At 40.3% G+C, this 13,356-nt stretch overlaps 1 protein-coding gene across 2 annotated transcripts in view; it reads right to left on the bottom strand.

Annotated features, from left to right (window-relative positions):
• hace1 (HECT domain and ankyrin repeat containing E3 ubiquitin protein ligase 1) overlaps nucleotides 1-13,356 on the bottom strand; it is a 72,172-nt gene that overhangs the window by 38,685 nt on the left and 20,131 nt on the right. For both annotated transcript variants that reach the window (XM_052024490.1, XM_052024489.1), the window contains exons 7-8: nucleotides 12,051-12,133; nucleotides 1,224-1,320 (exon numbers count right to left, since the gene is read on the bottom strand). In XM_052024490.1, coding sequence (XP_051880450.1) covers nucleotides 1,224-1,320; nucleotides 12,051-12,133 — 180 coding nt within the window. The remainder of the gene's footprint in view (nucleotides 1-1,223; nucleotides 1,321-12,050; nucleotides 12,134-13,356) is intronic.

Genomic DNA, 13,356 nt, shown 5'->3' with positions numbered 1-13,356 from the left:
TTGGTGCATAAAAATTAAAGCTCATGGTATTGGGGATAATGGAATGGAATGGATTGGATTGGATTGAAGATTAGTTGACAGACAGGAATAAATGGGTCTTTTTTTGAGGTAGCAGGCTGCAACTAGAAAGGCACATGAGGATCAATGCTTCAGACTCAGTTATTCATAATGTATATCAATGACTTGGATGAAAAACCAAAATGCAGATGACATTAAACTGGATGGGTTTGTGAACTACAAGGAGGATGCAGAGAAGCTTCAAGGCAATTCAGATTGAATGGGCAAGAACATGGCAGATGTAATATAATGTGAATAAATGCTAAATCCACATTGGTTGAAAACCCATTTTAAAAGCCACTATGTGGGAAGTGCTGATATACAAAATGACTTAGGTTTTCTTATAATGTCACGAAAAACAAACATGCAGATACAGCCAGCAGTTAAGGTGGCAAATGGTATGTTGACCTTCATTGCAAGGGGATTTGAGTGCAGGAGCAAGAATATCTTGCTACAATTATACAAGGTTTTAGGGAGATCACACTTGGGAGTATTGTTGATATTTGTGGTCTCCTGACTCAAAAAATATAGTTGCCACAGAGGGAGTGCAACCAGACTGATTCCTGGAATGGCAAGATTTCCATTTAAGCAGTGATTAGGTCAACTCTTTTGGAGTTCATTATGTATAGAAGAATGAGAGCAAATAAAATAAAACTTACAAAATTCTGACAGAATAATACAGACTGGATATGGAAATGTTTCCCCTTGCTAGGGTGTCCAAAACAAATCTCTTGCCCCATGACAAGACTGAGGAGAAATTTCTTCACCTAGAGGATGGTGAACCTGTGGAATTTGCTATTACAGAGAGCTCTTGAGGCCAGGTGGCTGAATATACTCTGAGACTGATATGCAAAAGGCATAAAGAGATATAGGGAAAAAGAGTGGCAGTATGCACTGAGATAAATGATCAGTTATGATCAAAATGAACGGCAGAGCAGGCTCAAAGGGGCAACTGACCTACCACTGCTGCTATTTTCATGTTTTTAATCAAAGTTGCATACCCATCCATTGCTTAGTTCAGAACCAAAGCGACTTCATAATTCACCTATTATAACACATGCTAAAAATTTCTGTCTGCCTTGACTCATTTCTATTCCTCCCACGGATGGAAAATAGAAGAACTTTTCTTACATCACGATACCTGAAGCAGCAATATGAAGTTATACCTGTACACAGAGATCCAGTGGAGTAACACCATTTTTGTCAGGCAAGTATTTGGCACCTCTGGAAATCAAGATCTGTGCTGTATCTCTTTGACCATGGCTGTAATAAATTGACATATAAACAATCAACTTCAGAAGTTATAACCATTAACTTTATACTATCTTATACACATCTTATACTAACTCAGCCTTTTTTGTGGCAGTCAATGTACAGAAATCAAGTGGTGACATCAGGTAGCACAACAGTACTTGCGAATTGTTCTCTCCCTTTTAATTCAAGCCAGATTTAGAATATGGAGACACAGGAGACTGCATTTGCTGGAATGTATTGAGAACTTGGCAAATGAATGGAACTAACGTCTGGCAAGTCCCAGGACCTAACAGGTCTTAAAAGTGGCTGCAGAGAAGGCAGATGCACTGGTTGTGATCTCCCAAAATTCTCTACATTCTGGAAGGATCTCGCAGATTGGAAAACCACAATCTATTCAAGAGAGGGAAAAAGGGACAGAAAGTACTAAACTGAAGGCCATTAGCCCATCATCATTACTAAGATATATCAGCAATAAAACGTTTAGAAAATCACAAAACAATTAAACAGCATTTATATGGTTTGATGAAAAGGAATTCATGATATAACTGGCAAAGTGGAAAATCAGTAGATGCAGTCCATTCAATAATTTACTACAGAAACGATACTGCATAAAATAATGGTTCACGACATTGGAGGTACTACATTAAAATTGGTACAGGATTGGCTAACTAAAAGAAAACTATCAGATAAATAGATCTTTTCCAGGATTGCAAGGTGTTAACTAATGAGGTGCCACAGGGATCAGGGCTGGAACCACAACCGTTCACAATCCATAAAGGACTTGGATTAAGGGACTGGATGTATGAGACAAAAATATTGCTGTATGCATCTTGTGCCTGCTCTGCCATTCAATAGGATCATAACTGATGTGATTAACTCCATTCTCCTGCCTGCTGCTCATAACCCACAATTGTTCATATACATTCAATGATCCAACCACCACAGATCTCTGGGGTAGAGAATTCCAAAGATTCATGACCCACAGAAGAAATCTTTCCTCAACTTAAGCTAAACTAGTTTTTTTTTCCCAAAACAATGCCCCCTCCTCCTAGATTCCCCAGAGGAAACATCCTCTTATCAACCCCCCACCTCCCCTCAGAATCCCCCCCAAATAAGATCACATCTCATTTTCTTAAACTCTTGATGAATATACACCCAACCTCCTCAACCATCTCTCATAAGACAACTCATTCTTCCCAACAATCAACCCAAAGCACCTAATATAACCAAGTTTGTCAGTGTAACAAAAATTAACACGGAAGTTGTGAGGAGGACACAGAATCTGCAGAAAGATACAAATAGCTTAAGCAAGTGGGTAAAAATGATAGATGAAGTACAATTTGTTGAAATTTAAATGATTCACTTTAGCAGGTAGAGTAACAAAGTCAGAACACTTCAGAGGAATCCGCATGCCCTTGTCCATTAAACCAAGTTTGCACACAGGTACTGCAAGCAATCAGGAAGCCAAATGGCACGTTCATCTTCATTTTGAAGTGGATTGAGTAAAATAGTATTGAAGTCTTTCTCCAACTGTGGAGGGAGGAGTACTGGTCCAGTCTTATTTAAGGAGAGGTGCACTGCATTAGATGCAGTTCAGAGAGGATTCACTAGATTAAGTCCAGGGATGAAATGGCTGTCTTGAGGAATGATCAAGCAGATTTGGCCAATATTTATTGCAGTCCAGATGAATGACAAGTCATCACACTGGAGTGTACTATGGATTTGATGGGTTTGACAGGGTGGATGTTGAGAGAATGTTCCCCCTCATGGGAAAATCTTGAACTGGGGGCATAATTTCAGAATGAGGCATCACCAATTAAGGCAGATGAAAAAGAATTCCCTCAGAGGGTCACGAATCTTTGGTATTCATTACCCAAAAGAACTACTGAATATATTCATGGCAGAGATAGATTTTTTAGACCATAAAGGAAACCAAGGATTATAGGGATCAGGCAGGGATCAAGTGGAGCTGAAGCCTCGATTAAATTAGCCATAATCTTACTGAATAGTGGAACATCCTTGAGGAGCTGTACAGACTACATCTACTTCGGATATTGCTGAAACTAAAACAAGTCCCTGGTTAAAACCTGAGAATCTACTCAGTTTGTTATGGAAGCCTCATGTAGCCTGAGCTTCTCCAATTTCAGTGGAGGTCGAGAAATCGGCCAGAACAGCAGGTTTAAAATCACAAACATAAGTTATACAATAATACCTTTACATTACTGTATTTAGTAACTGAATCCCTTCCTGATCTTGCCAAATAGCTCCCAGAAAATCTAAGCAAGTGCCATAATGCTCATATCAATAATGCAGTTTGAGGAGTCAAGCAATGTGGGTGGAATCCACTAAATGTTAATAGTCACCTACCAAATAGGGAGCAGACATCCCAAATAGAGAGACAAGAAGCACCACAAGCCAGAGCCATTTGTCTTTATTTGTCAGTAAGCACATGTCAAAATAAATTTTCAAGCCAAAACCCAGTACCTTATGCAAACTAGTTCCAGGTGTCTGCATGACAGGACACCAATATTTCTGCCTGCTGATGTGATAGAGTGGGTATTATACACAATATTCTATCAGTTTTTTTTTCTGTTACCATTGAATAACCAGGTGTCATGCAATAGTTCAACTACTTCCTCGCGAAAAGATTTCAGTAGTTGTACACTACTTTCCACACTTCTGATAGAAAATACAAAGACTTCTTAAAAACACATTTAGCATATCATGAATGATATAGTTAACTATATTTGAAGTATGAAGGATTTGGCTGCCTAGCATAGAAACAGATTTATAAAGTAGATAGATTTAGCAACACGTGTGTTCTTACATCCTGCATTAACAGCTGATGTTCAAGCTGTCAGCCAGAAAAGTAAGTCAACCACACCATAGCTGAGTTATCAATTATGTAATGTTCAAGAATTACACCATTTTCATTTCCTCTCTGTAAGAAATCTGCAGACATCCTAAACAGCAAGTTAAAAATCATAGCATTTAAACAGAAAATGAACTGGGCCTGTTAATATGGTGACAAATTATAGTGTTCCTGCAAACTTGTTGTTTAAGCTTTGAAATATTAAATGCAAAGGACATCATATGCATTGATAATCTAATTGTACATATTATAAACTTTACAGGAATAGCCTAACAATTGGTTTAGATCAAATATTATGCCAAAAGACAGAAATTGTTAGAATGTTCAACGGCTGAAGAGAAACAGAATACACATTTGAGATCAGTGGCCTTCTATCAGAACTGGAATAATTTAGAGATACAAGAGAAAACTTGAGAAAATGCCAGCAGTTTCACCTCAAACTGACAGCATTCTGCCCATAAGGATCAGGAAGATTAGACTCCTGGGCAAATGCAGACGTCACAAACTTCCTGGCCACTCTATGCTGGCATTTCCTCGACTCCTTGTGGAGTCTTGTGGTGGAGGGAGAACTTGCTGCAATTCCCCAAAAAATTATAATGGTAGGACCGTGCTGCCTGGGATAAAAACAGCGTGCTTATTAAACATTTGCAAGATTTGGGCTTCACTGGCACAGCCAGCATTTACATCAGTAGAGAGGAACTGTTACAAGGGAGAATGATTTCCTCTTGACATATGAGGAAGGCTACTCAGCCCATTTAGTCAGTACCAGCTCTCAGAACAATTCCATCAATCCCATTCCCTCATTTCCCTGTAACTTATTGTCTGTCATGCTCCTTAACCCCCATCACCCCTTCACCAATTCTCCTACCATCCATTTACACTAGGTGTAATTTTACAGAAGCCAATCAGCCAACCACATCTTTGGGATGTGGGAGAAAACCAGAGCATCCAGGAAAAACCCACACGGCCACAAGGGAAAATGTGCTAACTGTGCACAGACTGCACCAATGATCAGTGAATTTAGTGAAATGTTTTTAGAACTAGTTTTTTTTAAACAGTGTTTATAGCACTGCACAGTCCCTCTTGACTGACAGAATTAAATATTTTGCAAGATCAGAAAAAGCCAGGTAGAGTGGCTGACCCTGCCTCATGTCCTCCTTTTAGAATTGATGCATGTCAACCATTATGTCCATCATGTCTCTAGATGGACAGAATCCACACAGATTTGGGCAACAGCTCTTTAGCCACTAAGAAGCAACAGTTGAGGACCCTGCCATTGAATTTCCCTGCAGCAGACACAGGAGTGATCCCACGGTATTTACTGCACACAAATTTGTTCCCTTTCTTGAAGGTGGTCATAATTGTAGCTTCTCTTAAGTCCTCTTGTACGTCTTCCTCTCTCCAGATGTGGGAGAGTAAGCTGTGAACTTGAGACCAACATTCTCTTCCCACAGATGCAGCCTGACCTGCTGGGTACTTCCAACATTTTGTTTTTATTTTAGATATCCAACATCTGCAATTTTTTAAAATATTTTCCTCTCAAGCACATTTTAGAACTTCAGCAGGAATACCATTTGCACCCAAGGCCTTGTTTTCATTTGGCACATAGTGCCTTGTTGGTCAGTGGTGGCAACGAGACTGGAACAGATGGTTTGCTGTGGAACAGAGTCAAGGACATTCATGTCAAGGTCAGAGCTGTGTTTGAAGAGCTCTGATCCTCCCTCCATTTTTGGCTCTCACAAGAGCGAATCCTTGGGCATTTAGGCCATAGGTGACCATGACAGTGCTGAAGAATCCATGCATGTCATGGCTTTCACACGAATTTACTGGAACCCCTTCACCATTTCCATCCACCATCTGTTCTTTGTGCTAGACCTCAGGCTTCAGATCCCTGTAGAGGTGTTTCTTTTTCCCTGGCAGAATGCTAGGCCTTGCAATCTAAGAACACCTTGCAGTTAATAAGCTTCTGGATTTCCTGTTCATTCCAAATCAACCAATCCTAGTGTTTTCTGATAAAGAAACCAAGCCTCAGGGAAGTCTATGACGCTGTGGATACTACAGCTTCTGTCAGCTGCAGATTATCTAGGAGGTGCTGTCCAAGAACTACCTGTGCTGATTAGTTGCTCCTTCAATTTTCTTACAGCACCATTTGTTTCCACTACTGTTTTGGAGCCAGGCTGTTGAAGCTAACAGAATGGATTAGATAATAGGCAGTCCAACTGTCATCAGCACCCAGCATGACATGGAAGACGAGTCTCCTGCTCAGGTCTATATAGGTCGGCACAACATCGTGGGCCAAAGGGCCCGTACTGTGCTATGTTCTATGATCACTTAACCTGGCACCAGAGACTTTATAGGGATGTTGCCATGAGGACTTCAGCCCAACTCTGACAGAAAAAGGATGTGGATTCTAAGGTATTGCTCCAAGCATTCTCTCAGCAGGGTAACTGTGTTGGAGTTACTTGCCAGAGGGTTGCATCTTTTCCAACCCTGGTACTGCAGTTACCCAGTCTGTCTTTCCAGGATGCAGGCCAGGGTTTATTCAATGTTTCAATAAAAATCTTCCTTATCCATAGCTTCCAGACTTGGGGTTTATGCACTGGTAATTGCTGAGCAATAGTTCTGCATTAGATTGCACCAGAAGTTCAAGAGACATTCACTTGTCCAACAGGAAAGTCACTGAGTCACCAAGGCCAATTTTGCTGGCAACCCTCACTTTACAAAGAATTTGTTCCCCTTCCACTTTGTCTGTCCAGAAGAAGATATTCACACCAGCCTGTTCTTTGAGCTGGCTACCACCAACTTGTAATGTCTCACTCAGGCCACCAAAGTCAAAGTATCCAAGCTACTCAGCCCAAAACATCACGGGCACATCCCTCCCCACCATCGGTAGTATCTACAGGAGGTTATGCTTCAATAAGGCAATATTCAAAGATCCCCACCATCTGGACCGTGCCATCTTCTCGCAGCTACCATCGGGCAGGAAGTACAGAAGCCTGAAGTCCACATCATCAGGTTCAACAACAGCTACTTCCCTTCAACATACTGTTCTTGAACCAACGGGCACAACCCTAATCACTACAGTTTGGCAACATTATGACCACTTTGATCACTTGACTTGGCACTAAAATGGAGTTTGCTTTTTTTTTGCTCTAATTGTGTTTTTTCTTGCAAAAATTGTGTACATGATTAATTTATGTTTTTTCTTGTGAATTTTGCTGAAATGATACTATGTGCCTGTGATGCTGTTGCAAGTAAGTTTTTCATTGCACCTGTGCATACATGTACTTGCGTATCTGACAATAAACTCTACTTTGAAAGCATATCTATTTCAGGATCATGCCATACCAGGTACAGAACGTCAGAAGGAGTGAAAGCTGCCTGTGAGAAATTTCTATTAACGTGAGATACCTGTACTGCACAAGATCCAATGGCAAGGAAATCCATGACAAATGGAGACCAGGCTCTGCTACATGCAATATACATAGATAGACAAGCATATAGGGACCTACTGAGAGGAAACTTGGATCAATGATGGGGCACAGGGCTGGAGAGCTGGAGAAGAACTTAGGGGGAAGGCAAGAACAGAGAAGGGGAAGGGAAGGCAAGGCAAGGTTGGGGAGGAAAGTGCAGAGAGCAGAGGACAGGGAAAATGGGAGGGGGGAGCGAGGGGAAGGGGTGCCTGTTGCAAAGAAGGAAGGAGAACAAACAACAGAGAGTGCAAATAATGGACGGGAGGGTACAAGTGGAGGGAGGGGAACTTAAATAGTAGGGGGGTGGGTTCAACACATTGGAAAAGTATGGATAAAATAAAAGGGAAGGAAAGTGTAGGAGAGGTTACTGAAGTCTCCAGAATAAACAATAAAGCAGTTTAGAAAGGGATTAGAATTTAACTTGATGCAATATGGAGACAAATTTGACAACAAGAGTGGTGAATACAGGACTGAAAGTGTTATATTTGAATGCACACACTATGCAAAATAAGGTGGATGAGCTTATAGCACAGTTAGAAATTGGCAGATATGACGTTGTGGGTATCAGAGTTGTGGTTGGAAAAAGATCACAGCTGGGAGCTAAACATCCAAGGATACACAGCCTATCGAAAAGACAGGCAGGTGGGCAGGGTGGCTTTGTTGGTTAAAAAAAGAAATCAAATCCTTAGCACGAAATGATATTGGATCAGGAGATCTAGAACCCTTGTGGGTAGAGTTAAGAAACTGCAAGGGTAAAAAGACCCTGATGGGAATTATACACAGGCCTTCAAAAAAATAGCCAGGATGTGGGGAACAAATTACGACAGGAGATAGAAAAGGCATGTAAAAAGGGCAATGTTACAGTGGTCATGAGGGATTTCAATATCCAGGTAGATTGGGAAAATCGGGTTGGTACTGCATCCCAAGAGGGAATTTGTAGAATGCCTACGACATGGCTTTTTAGAGCAGCTTGTGGTCAAGCCCACTAGGGAAAAGACAATTCTGGATTTGGCGTTGTGCAATGAACCAGATTTGGTTATGGAGCTTAAGGTAAAGGAACACTAAGGACGCAGTGATCATATGATAGAATTCATCCTGCAGTTTGAGAGGGAGAAGCTAAATCGGATGTATTGGTATTACAGTAGAGTAAGGTAAACTACAGAGGCATGAGAGAGGAGCTGGCCAAAGTTGATTGGATGGGGACCCTAGCAGGGATGACAGTGGAGCAACAATGGCAGGAGTTTCTGGGAATAATTTGGAAGACGCAGGATCAGTTCATCCCAAAGAAGCAGCAGCATTCTAAAGGGAGGATGAGGCAACTGTGGCTGACAAGGGAAGTCAAAGACAGCATAAAAGCAAAAGAGAGGGCATACAATATTGCAAAAATTAGTGGGAAGTGAGAGGATTGGCAAGCTTTTAAAAATCAACAGAAGGCAACTAAAAAAGCAATAAGGGGAGAAAAGGAAGGATGTGCTGGCATTGGCGAGGGTCCAGAGGAGATTTACAAGAATTATCCCAGGAATGAAAGGGTTAACATGAGGAGCGTTTGATGGCTCTGGACCTATACTCACTGGAGCTCAGAAGGATTTGGGGTGAGGGGGTGGAATCTCATTGAAACCTACCAAATAATGGCTAGGTAGAGTAGATGTGGAGAGACCAGAGGGCATAGCCTCAGAATAGAAGGATGTCCCTTTGGAACAGAGATGAGGAGGAATTTCTTTAGCCAGAGGAGGAATTGCTGCTTTAGTCAGAGGATGGTGAATCTGCAGAACTAATTGCTACAGATGGCTGTGGAGGCCAAGTCATTGGGTATATTTAAAGCAGAGGTTGATAGGTCCCTAATTAGTAAGGGCATCAAAGGTTACAGGGAGAAGGCAGGAGAATGGGGTTGAGGGGGAAATATAAATCAGCCATGATCAAATGGCAGAGCAGACTCGATGGGTCAAGTGGCCTAATTCTGCTCCTATGTCTTGCAGTCTTAAGAAAATCAGGAACTGGGATGGAGGATGCAAGGGATCAAGGTGAACATGGGTTAAGCAGAGAGGGGTGGTGAAGCAAGGAGGCAGCAGTAAGGACACTCCTGCTTCTACTTGTGAATAGGCTCTGGCATGTAAAAAGATCACAAGAAAAAGAGATATAAACCAGATTCATAACATGTTACTTTACTTGCAGCTGTGATTATGGGTAAATTGATTTCAGCAAGTAGTACTCATTACACACATCCACATCTTATACCAATTCCTAATTCAGCAAAAGATCATAGATCCTATGTGACAAAACAACTTAAACTAGAACAAGACAGATTAGATGACAAAAGTCGGCTGGGGGTGGTGGGGAAGAAGTGCCCAGTAAGCAACCGAAGTTTTCACTGAATTTTAGTATAACTTTGGAATCAAATGCATCAATCTTCAATACATTATAAAGAGCAGCAAGAAAACAGAGCAAGTGGAGCACTCCACAATGTCAAAACCAAGAAATCTAATACAACTGAAGTCAACTTATTTCTTTTGTTTCACAGTTTTAGAGACATTGACTGTGCTGTATGCAAAAGGTTTTAATGATTTGGCAAGACAGAATCTGAAACATGCCGTCACAAATTACAAACATCATTTTAAATCCCAAGGACTAAGCATTCATTTTGTTTTAAAGTTTTGTTCTGTTGTTTTTCCCAAATTTAGGGATATACAACTGTTGATTTGTAAATCGTGTTATCAGAGAGAGGTTTCAGCCAGCCTCAGTGTATCTGGGCCATTATCTCAATCATCATGGAATCCTGCATCAAGAGGCAAGAAAAGACTACATCTGGATCAACAACTGCTGGATGTTTCTACCTTACATCAGCTCAAACCCATATGTATCAGTAAACTGACTGATAGATAGATGTGTGATAACAACTAGCTAACCATTCAAATTCACTTGTGTGGCAAGAGGTGGTTTGCTTTTCACTGGCATTTTGTTATCCCCGTCGTCTCCAATTACCTTGGACGAGAGTTGAGTAACCAGTACACTGATTTTGGCTGCATAAAATGAAGCTAGCTGACTGGTGCCACAAAACACTAAGCTAAGTGAGTTCATGTCCAGGAATATTCTTATACTTACTTAACAATGACTAAATCTCCATTCCCGTCAATTTGTTCCCAAATTCTCAAAGCTAGGCTGTGTCCATCTTCGTAAAGAATGCATATTCATTATAACTAACTCAAATCTATATAGTGCCTTAAAATTCCAACACCCCATTTGTTGCCCATAAAATTTATATTCTGTAGCTACTATGGGGCAAAGTAAATACAGGCAGCTCCTTAGCACAAAATAATTTGTACTTCTCCAGCCTTCCCAGTAAAGATTTAATTGGGAAATTGCTTTCCACATATCCGGAATGCAAAACCATCAGAAATAGAAGGCCATTCAGCCCCTTATGCTTGCTCTGCCATTCAATCGATCATGAATAATCTTTTACCCCAACATAATTTTCCTTCAACAACCCCATATTCCATGATTCCCTGCATATCCAAATATCTATCAGTCCAGAAAACATGCACCAACACGTCACAGTTTTCCTAGACAGAATTCCAAAAATTCACTGCCTCAAAGTGAAAATAAAATCTCTGTACTGAATGGCTAGTCCTTTATCTTGAGACGACGACCCCTATTTTAGACACCTCAGCCAGGAGAAATTCCCTGCATTCACTCCGGCAAACCGCAAGAATTGCTTACTAAGAAATGAACATTATACATTTAATTCTTAACCTATTCAACCATTGTGACCTTATGCTGAATGGGTGAGGATAAGAGAAAAACAGAAGATATCCCTGCTTCATTACTTGAGCAATTTTCAGAGAGAGGGACTTAACGGCATTAACAAAAGTTGGATTTCCAAGTTAAACTTGCTAGTTTGAAGAACTGCATGGAGGCAAGACCACATTCTTTGCTGTAACTCTGTCTTATCAGTTATTGATTAAAGATAATAGCTTTCTTGTTTTACCTCTTCTGGGAAAAAAAGTTTTTTTTATATAGAGGAATCTATTATAAGGCAGATGTCTTGATATAGGATTGTGCAGAAAATTTGGTTGAGATCAGAGATTCAAGCTATACAGGAAAAGGTACAAATAAAGTGCGGGCCACACAGCCAAGTTAGTCTGATTGCTAGATGAGAGTATATTGCATTGCTATTGAAGGAAACATATCAATAATGGATTTTAGTTTTGATTTGTTAACACTTTCAGTCAGAGCAATTTTGCCTAATGCTGTTGGAATAATTTACATCATTCAAAGCACCAGTTTAGCTGCTGGTCTTTAAAATTAGATTTTCTATCAGTGGAAATCAACCCAAAGGACGCAGAGCAAAAGCAAACAACTTGACTTGAATACAGTTCTTTAAAAAAATTCCATGATACCTGCAAGCAAAGTACAAAGGAGTAGCTCCTGATACATTAGGCCTGTTAATATCTGCACCACTGTCAAGAAGACAAAGTACTGTCTGTGAAGAAAAAAAAAGATGACTGTTAACTGCCTATAACAAAATCAAAGGTCATCTCAAAACTGAAATTAACTGTTGTAACATATGCAAAAGGGTCAATGAAGCTGCACACAATAACTTCCACAACAAGATAGATAACAGAAAAACTGTTTTAGCATGCTGGCTGAAGGATAAAGGCTAGCAAGGACATCAATACACTGCAAACAAGTACTTGTTCATCCAATAGGACAATAACTTTGACATGATTAAAGTTTACAACATCAATTATTCGATAGAGTAAGAAAGTTCTTCTGTGGCAAATGGGGTCAGAGGAATACAAGATAAATGACACAAGCAGCAAATGATATCTGGATAAAGAATTTCAAAGTTATGATGTAAATGCATGGAAGGACATTATTCAATAGCATCTTTCAATGGGGAATTGAATTAGTATTTCAAGGGTAAGATTTAGAGCAATGGTGAAAAGATAATTGGAAACGCCTCAAAAGAGGAGATGCACAAGCAGATGCCAATGGCTTCCTTCTGTGCTGTATCAGCTTATGATCTTGCACAGTGCAGCATTCCAAGTACTGCAGTTAAATATCAATTCAAACTATGTCAAATTTGAACTGAATGTCCTGCTTCAGAGTCAAATATATTACCAGTGACCAAAGCAAACAGGTCTTTTTTTCAATTTATGACATCACTTCTGTCAAAACTATATGAAATAATTCAGTTCAGCCTTGGAATGTATGTTTAAAATGAGTATATAGATAGTCTTACTAGATAAGAGGTGGTACTGGATCTAAGCTTTGGAATGCAGTCAGGTAAGTGCATGGACGCTGCCTGAGATTAAGTGCTTCAGCTGTAAAGAAAGACTGGATTAGCCAAGTTTTGTTTTCTTTGGAGTGGAGAAGCCCGAGGGGTACTTGACTGACATATACAAAATTATGAGGAGCAATGATCTGGTAGACAGTGAGAAAAGTTTCTCCTCAGCAAAGGTGTATATAACCAGACAGCATAGGTTTAAGGGGCAGGGCATTTAGAATCATGAAGTCAGGGTCTAGAAATAGGCCCTTCAGCCCACCATCAAGTACCTGCCTATACTAATTCCAGTTGTCACTATTTGGTCCATAGCCTACTTTGCCTTGGTGATTCAAATACCCATCCAGATGCTTTGTGAGAGTACCTGCCTCCACCATTTTCTCAAGCAGTGTATTCCAGACCAGAGGGATTTGAGGAAA

This window comes from Pristis pectinata, chromosome 10 (genome assembly GCF_009764475.1).
Source record: "Pristis pectinata isolate sPriPec2 chromosome 10, sPriPec2.1.pri, whole genome shotgun sequence".
Lineage (NCBI taxonomy): Eukaryota > Metazoa > Chordata > Chondrichthyes > Rhinopristiformes > Pristidae > Pristis > Pristis pectinata.
Note: the sequence above shows the minus strand (reverse complement) of the source record. Positions and strands in the feature narration are given on the sequence as shown.